An 8,901-nucleotide genomic window follows, 5' to 3' on the forward strand; every position below is an offset into this window, starting at 1 on the left:
GATGTCCTATTACCTGCATGGAAGGTAAAATGGGCAAATATACGAGATTAGTTGGAATATGAGATCATGTTCTCCTCATTGTTAATTGTGGACAAGTTATGTAATTCTACTAGTTTGCGTGTTCAGTTTAGCGTTATAGTTTAAGAACGTGAATCTGGCAGGTTAGTATTCCACCTAGCCTTAGAACCTTTGGGGCCAAATTGTATCCAACTTTCCAGCACGGATGTAACCGTTCCAATGGGCATGCACTGCATCCTGTGGTAGGGTGGCAATCCTGGATGTCTCCTCAAGGTAAGGGAACATTTGTTTCCTTAACTCTGGGCTGTAGTGCGGCTACGTTGCTGCTGAAAAGTTGGATAGGATTGGGCCCACGTAGATAGTGGGGAAGAAATACCCTAAAACCACAAGCCGCAACCTGGATATACAATAGCTGATTATTTTCTTCAATCCCAAATCCATTTACTAAGATAATAAATGTGCATTGTCCTGATGGCGACCCACAGGAAATACAAAGTGATGGGGAGATGAGACTCTGCTATGTTCAAAAGTACAATGAAGCGTTCCTTTATCTTTGCAAATACTTGTGCAGTGAAAAACATTTCAAGGTGTCGCTGGTATATTGATGAGCTTCCATGCCTCTGACCCTAGAAAACAGTAATTTGGGATAGCACTTTTTGAATACGCTAAGTATTTCTCAGTGCAGAACAACCTTGTAATGCGAGTCAGGACTCAATTCCATAGACACCTTCCTGGGAGTAAGGCCCATTGAATGCAATGGAACTTACTTCTGACTAGCTGTGCTTTGGATTTCTCTGTACATATTATTATCCCCATATTGCAGCCAAGGGCAGGTGTCTTGCCTCAGGCCACCCAGTGACTTAATGGCACCTCTCCCCCCCACCCCATTTTCCATCTGTCCACCAGTCCACCACTCAAAGTGGCCAGTTCTGTTGGTCTCCTGGCTGGGTCATCTCTGCCTGCCAGCCAGAAAATTCTTAGCAACCTTTTTCAGTAAACTCCAGTGTCAGATTTCTTTCACCTGCGCATCTTCAGACTGCAGAAAAAAAACTATCATTGCCGTTCCTGCTGCTTAGATGAGCTGTGACACAATTTCAGTGGCCGCTGGCCAGAACATGCCACACCTGAGTACCAGTTTGCCTACCACTTCCAAGTAAGCTGGAGGCCCTATCAAGAGAAAGCATAATGCAAGCTTGCTTACAAAGCTACACACTCTGATCTTGATGTGCTTTGACAGTATTTTTCATAACAGCAATGACAAATTTTGGAAAACCTATTGCAATCACACTAAGCTTCAGATGAGCAGATTTCTCTTCCTGTATTTTTCTTTATTATTCTCCCCCCTCCCCATCCTATATAGCAAGATCCATCAGCCAGCCCTGAAACCAAGCCCTGTAGCACTTTAAAACCCAGCCATGGAAGGTTTCAGGCAAGTAGGAGGGTCAAGATGCCCCTTTTCTTCTCCCCTCCTGAAGTGTCTTCCTTTTTTCTGAAAGATTCAAACATTGCTTTAAAAAATCCTGTTCCAGGTAAATTTAAAACTGGGATAAAAGCACTCTTTTAAGGGAGCTGCAGGCATTTTGTTGTGGGTCCCCCTTGTTTTGCCCTAATGGCTGCAGAACCTGTGCAATTATACTTGCACTCCTCTAGACATTTAAATATTTGTTTCCATGTTTTCGTTGGTTTATACAATTATTTTGAACTTCCAGCTGTTCTTCTCTTCAAGCATTTTAATATTAAGACCTAGAAGACATTCTGGATCAAACTGGATCATCTTGTCCAGCATTTTGTTGCCCATGCTGGTCAAGCCAGATGTGTTTGGAGTGTCTACCAGCAGGGCATGAAGGCGACAGATTTCCTTGCTATTTGTTCCTCCCAGCAAGTAGTATTGAGAGGTATACTGCTACTGAACATGGAGGCTCCATTTTTCTCTGGTGGCTAACATCAGCTGATGGACATCACCTCCATGCGAGGGTCTGATAGGGTGGTAAATTGGAGATATTTGGTGTTCTTTCTCTCAACTTTCCATCTGACAGCCACATTGTTAATTGTGGCTGTGAAGTGGGAAGACCTTACTTCCTCCTGTACACACCTCCCCGTGTGCCTTTGCCATAAGAGGCATGGGTGACCCCTATTAGAGCCTTTTCAGTGATAACACCAATCTTATACAATAATCTCCCCATCATGGTGTGGTTGATCTCTTCCCTAGATATATGTTAAAACCTGGCTTCTTTGTTCAGCTTCTGTAGGGGGTGATGTCCAGCAGTTTTGGTAGAGTTATTTACCTGTGGCTTTTCAGTTGTTCTGTCTTCTTTTACTTTCTAATTAGTTATTTCTTCTTTTGTTTGCAATTTGCTTTATTTTATCGTGGATCAACCTTGGATTGCCTTGATGGGTAAGAATAGCAGCATAGAAAATGTTCTCAAAGAGAGTGTTGAATGTAAAACCTATGGGCATTTGAAATCCGCAGTGATAAATAAGAAAAGAACCGTGGGGAACTCACCTATCCATGAAAAAGGACCCTGAAGGGCTCGTCTGATCTTCTTCCTGAAAACATCTGGCCAGAGACAATTCTCTTGACTTCTGTTGTTTGATGTAGCTGGATCAAACCGCCTTGTGAAGCCAGCTGCTGAGCACGTTTATTTAGAATTAAGTACCATTTTAATCAGTGGTGTTTTCTCCCTTGTCTGTATGGAAAGGATTGCAGCCTAAGGACAATTAAAAAATAATGTAAAAATGTTTCATAAATAGCCATCATGCAGATAGTGAAACATTTCTTGATTAAGAAAAAAAAATGGTAGTGAGAGCAAAGGAAGAAACAAAGTAATTAAAAAATAATAAAATTCACCAAAGCTAACAGAAGATAAACTTAACAGATCAGGTTAGGTTTATAGTGTGAGTGTAAAATGGGTCAACATCCCTGCCAATTCCACTGGCCATTTACAATGGATAGCTGCTGTGTAAGTACCTCACTCTCCGTGACGCCTTCTATTCGGGTGTCTGCAAATGGATTTGATATCAGGACTTTTGTATCAAGGCTAATCTTTTCAAGAATGGTACTCAGTGAGAAGTTCCAAGAATTGTCTTATCCATAGAGGTTAGAGGAAAGATGAGATCTGGGCACTATGAAGCAACCTAAAAGCAACTCATTTGTGTGGCTAGAAACTAACAAAAGCATTTTCTAATTATAATGGGATAAATCTCTTTCCATTTTCCCCCTCTGAGCCATTTCAAAGGTTACCTGTGCGGGCAGTATCACCCATACCTCTGAGAATATGTCCCAAATTGGCAATTAAAATCTTGGCCCATGCAGGATATGTATGTCTTTCTTCCTGGCATTTTCATGCTCTATTTCGTGCCAAAATAGCAGGCTACGATGGTTTAAATGTTATTGTTTAAAAAACACAAGGCCTGAACATAAAAGAGTTCTTGGTTCTTTTTTTTCATCATGACAAACAAATGCTTCTGGGGTTTTTTGAATGTCTTTGTATGGTGTTAAAAGTGAGACGGGCCTTTTTTCGCTTAGGCCTTTCGCCTGGATTTTTTGCTGGTTATTTGGTTTGGGCTGGCTTTACAATTGAAAATTGGATTTTTTTTATTTCATTTCAGGCCTTGGTTTGTTCTTGCAGCTGAAAGTTTGGAAATTAGAAACTGGATTCTTTCAGGCCTTGGCTTTTTGGCTGATGTAACACACCATGTTGGCTCTAAAACATTTCTGTGGAATTAAACACAATAACAACTCAGCCTGCCCTTTTTTATGAATGAGGCACTAATAGCCTTTTCTTTCTACCTCTAGCATTTCATTTAATAAAACAAAGAGGCTCCTAAGCCTATAAAATATCTCTAAAATATATATTGATCTAATCAAACAAACAAACACATCATTATCATATCCCTCGTTTTAATTATTTTTTAAAAATTTTTTTACAATGTGGGGTTCTTTCTTTAAAACTTATACATTTCTCACTAGAAACAATTCTGTTGTTCAATCTTACACATACATTTTCTTTCTTATACTTTTATTATCACATACTCTATCTTTCTTATTTACATACCCTTAACAGTGGCACTGCACTTTTACTTTCGCTCACATGACTTCATTTCTCACAACCATCACACAACCTACTTTTGACTTTCAACAGGCAACATAACTGTTGCTAAAACTTATATGCTTTTGCCTTCTTTGTGAGATCTTAAACTCTGAACTTTTTGATGTAATTAAACCACCACAATTAACTTAAAATATTACTATTTGCTAATTATTTATACATATACATTAACTATAAAAAAAACTAAATTGACTGGTATCTTACTATACAAGATTTGGGGGATTTAATATGGTTTTTTTTAGGTGGTATTTTGAAGAGGCTTACAAACCGAAAAATTAAACTGTTACAGCATTTTTTTTTTCTTCTCTTCTGTGATTGTAAACACAGCAAGACTTTCACGGTTGTTTACAATTTCTTATCTGTGTTTGGGAACACTGGTTTACAGCTAAATTGAACAAACTGCTGGTGACTTTCGGTTTGCTTTTAATAAAGCTTAACTAAAAACAACTAACTAAGGCTCAATATGGCTTTAAAACACATTTTATGAAATAAAAGGAAACTTAATAAAACATTACATGTCTATAATGACTATTTGACATGCTTTAAAACAATTTTGTCAATATTTTGGGCTCTTAAAATGACTGGAACTTACAGGGCTATCCTGCATTTTGTGCAGGAAGTTTTAGGGACTTCCCACTATAGGGAACTAAATGATATGTATGTGTTGTACTTTTTTGTAATTCTCTAGCATCTGTGGTAGTGATGCTAAGGTTTTTAAATGTAATTTGTACTTCTTTTGGTACAAAGTTTTGGGGGAAAGTTTTCTGTTTCTTGAACTGCTTGCCTTTTGTGGCTTTTTGGTTTGGCACCACAGGACAGTTTATAGATAGCTTAAAAGATTTTTCTGTTGTTAAATTCTTTGCCTTCATGGCTTGATGAGCCATGGCTTTTATGAAGGAGGGTGGTCTAATGTTTGGTGGTTCTTTTTGCTTTAGCAGGGTTGGTGCAGAAAAGGAAAAAAAGAAAATATAAGCTGACAGAAAAGGGCTTTTAAGAGCACTTGGAGGAACACAGAGGAGTGCTTTTAAGAGTTAATCTCTTGCCCTGGTGACTTGGGCTGAGGAGCACAGCTGATTTCCTCTGACTGCGTTTGCAGCTTTGCTTGTAGAGCGTAAGTTTGGATGGTAAATTAAGTCTGTGACCTCTTAGAAGGAAACTTGGTGCTAAGCTTTGCTAAAGAGAAACAATAGATCATTGCTGTGGTTTTGATAAGCTTGTACTCATACTCACCTATCAATGCTATACTTATCTAGATTTTGAAGTTGAGCTCTGTAACCCATGCTGGGCGGATAAGCTAGTTGTTGTCGTGGCCCCACTTTCAGGGTCAGACAAGCAATGAATGGGGAGCAACTCAAAAAAACAGGTTACTTGATATAGAAGTGAGGCTAGAACAGCAGAAAGTCAATGCAGAGGGCCTCTGCTCGTTGCGTCAGATGTAGCAGCGAATGGGGAGCAATGAGGAAAGTCAGGCTGCTTGATATAGAAAAAGCAAGGGTCCTTGTGAAAAAACTAGAAGTCCCTGTGCCAGGGCTAGAAGTTGCAGGGAGACCCTGTGCCAGGGTGCCAGATGTAGCAGCGCAAGATGCTGCTCTGGGGAGCACCCAAGGCTTTTGAGGGCCTTGGTGCTTGGTGGGAGACACACAAGACTATATCTTGTGGTCTGATGGAAAGTTTTAAAAGCAGAAGTACTCTGAGGGTTTGAAAGTTAGATCTTGAGGCAGCAAAGCATTAGAACAATGAATACAACAGACAAGTATAGTAGCGAGATGCAGAAGGAAGGCCAGATGAGGAAGAATTTCTGGGATTCAGCCTTCTCTGCCTTTTATTCCTTCTCATACAATTCACAACAGGCTGGGGTTTTCCATTCTCTGATCTTGTTTACAATACTAAACCATGAGTCAATAGTCTGCGTAATAGGGAAATTTCCACGAGGATGATGAGACTCACACTGGCTGTAACCAGTCGGCTTTCTAGCTAAACCACAATCACATTCCTAGATATGATTCTTTATAACATCGCCTTGTTGACAGGCTACAAAGCTTCAGACCTAGCATGTCACCAAGGCCGCGCCGAGTTTGCTCTTGCGCATGTGCAAAGGGTGCTTTGCTTCATTGCCAACATACAAGGCTAAGGTTAGCACCTCCGTAGATAACCACTACACACTTGAGCCACCCATGTTGATGACTCTGGCACTGACTCGGGCCTCAGGCCACTGACTCAGAAATGAGTAACGAATGTGAACAACTCAAGTGAGTGGGTGTGTTGCCTACTTTTTCCCACAGCTTGGAAGACCTTGTGGGACCATTTGGAAGCCAGCAGTTCCAGCCAGGAGGCAGGGAAAGCGTAATGTTTTCTGTTTGCATTGAGCAGGAGGAGACAAGAGATAGGCAGGAGCAGGCTCTCTTGTCTGATTTCTGGGTAGTCTGATTTTTTTCTTTGGATGAGGGAGGGCAGAAGGAGGAGCCCAAGAGGGCTTTTGCCTTAGAACTGACTGAAGAAGGCTGGAGGGGGAAGCAGGTGGGCAAGCCAGGGGCAGGCGGTTCGTAGGGATCACACTTTCCAGCCTCATGGCTTCTGTGGGCACCTTTATTACTTGGGAGGAGGAAGCCTCATTGAATGACTGGCGCAAAAGGGCTACTTCTGAGTAGAGGTGCAAAGGATTGGGTTGTAGTGCTAAGCCTCCCAGCTGCTGTGTGTGACCTCCTGCTTGCCACTTCTGTCTTCACTCTCACGCAGCCTCTCCTGCCTTGCCCAGTCCCGTTTGGTCCATGCTCTGGTGTGACTGACCCAAGCTGCCCACTTCTCAAAAGACTCTAATCAAATTGATTTGGGAATTTTGGGAGGGGGGGTGAGTCACCACAAGCACTCGCTACGACTCATGCACAAGCTGAGTTGCTGGGGACGGAGACTTGGGCACTGACTCGATTCTCACTGCAGTGCCAAGTTCCCATCCCTGTCCATTACTTCCACTCTGCCAACCCACCTCCATTGGCAGGCCTCCAACATCCAATAAAATTATTCTGCTTAATATGTTGTTCCAAAAACATTTCGTCACTATTTCCTAATGTTTTTCCTCACTTGCCTCTTCACATACGAAATTAACCTTGAAGATGCCAAGTATTATGAGGGTAAACTATGCCTTTTCAACATTCCTATATATGTGTTATCAGGACAAAGGTCAGTTCTTCTACAGAGAAATAGCTTAAAGAGGAATAAGTCTGAAGCCGAGAAAGGATGGAGGGACGGTTCATAATTCTTCAGCAGCTTGATATTTCTCTGCTTGAACGAGTACCTTTTCCCACTTGAGAATCTAAGAGGAATATTCCAATATATTCATTAAATCTTAGGAATCCATTTTCCTTCCCGTTGCTCTCCACAAGGCTCCTTTCACATCCTTATTCCTCAAACTATAAATCAGAGGGTTGAGCATGGGGGTCACCACTATGTAGAAGACTGCAACAAATTTGTCCTGGTCTGAGGATCTGTCTGGTGGCTTCAAGTACATAGCTATGGCTGTGCCATAGAAGATCCCAACCACTGTAAGATGAGAGCCACATGTAGAGAGAGCCTTTCTCCACCCCTGTGCTGAGCGGACTCTCAACACTGCCAGACCAATGCGAACATAAGTCACCAGAATGAAGGCAAATGGTACAAGAAGAGTAAAAACACTGCTGCCTAGTGTAACACCCAAACTGGCAGAGATATCTGAGCATGCCAGTTTCACTACAGCTTGCACCTCACATAAAAAATGATTGATAACATTGTGACCACATAGGTGGATCTTCATGGTGAAGGATGGTACAACAGATAGAAGAAAAGCCAAGGCCCATGCAGAGGCAGCCAAACAACCACACACCTTTCTGTTCATGATCAGTGAGTAGTGGAGAGGGCTGCATATAGCCACAAAGCGGTCATATGCCATGACAGCCAGCAAAATGCATTCCGTCACACCAAGGAAGAGGGAGATGAGCATCTGAGCAAAACACCTGGCATGGGAGATGGTGGGATTTTCTGCAAGGTTGTGGGCCAACATCTGAGGGATCGTGCTGGAAGTGTAGCAGATGTCGAGAAGGGAGAGGTTGCCTAAGAAGAAATACATGGGGGTGTGGAGGTGCGAATCTACTGCAATCAATAGCACAATGAGTCCGTTCCCCATGATGGTGATCAGGTAGAGGAAAAGAAACACCACAAAGAGCACCTTACGAATGAAGGGCTGGCTGGAGAGACCAGTCAGTAGGAAGATCTCTGGCTCACTCTCATTCTTGCTTGCAGGAAGGGTGGAATTGTAAAGTATGACCATGATGTCCTATTACCTGCATGGAAGGTAAAATGGGCAAATATACGAGATTAGTTGGAATATGAGATCATGTTCTCCTCATTGTTAATTGTGGACAAGTTATGTAATTCTACTAGTTTGCATGTTCAGTTTAGCGTTATAGTTTAAGAACGTGAATCTGGCAGGTTAGTATTCCACCTAGCCTTAGAACCTTTGGGGCCAAATTGTATCCAACTTTCCAGCACGGATGTAACCGTTCCAATGGGCATGCACTGCATCCTGTGGTAGGGTGGCAATCCTGGATGTCTCCTCAAGGTAAGGGAACATTTGTTTCCTTAACTCTGGGCTGTAGTGCGGCTACGTTGCTGCTGAAAAGTTGGATAGGATTGGGCCCACGTAGATAGTGGGGAAGAAATACCCTAAAACCACAAGCCGCAACCTGGATATACAATAGCTGATTATTTTCTTCAATCCCAAATCCATTTACTAAGATAATAA

General features: G+C 41.9%; 1 protein-coding gene across 1 annotated transcript; it reads right to left on the reverse strand.

Annotated features, from left to right (window-relative positions):
* Window positions 1-7,470: 7,470 nt before the first annotated feature.
* LOC136638727 (olfactory receptor 13H1-like) lies at window positions 7,471-8,427 on the reverse strand. Its single transcript, XM_066612761.1, has one exon. The coding sequence runs from the start codon at window positions 8,425-8,427 to the stop codon at window positions 7,471-7,473; it is 957 nt and encodes a 318-aa protein (XP_066468858.1).
* Window positions 8,428-8,901: the final 474 nt, after the last annotated feature.

This window comes from Tiliqua scincoides, chromosome 2 (assembly GCF_035046505.1).
Source record: "Tiliqua scincoides isolate rTilSci1 chromosome 2, rTilSci1.hap2, whole genome shotgun sequence".
Classification (NCBI taxonomy): Eukaryota; Metazoa; Chordata; class Lepidosauria; order Squamata; family Scincidae; genus Tiliqua; species Tiliqua scincoides.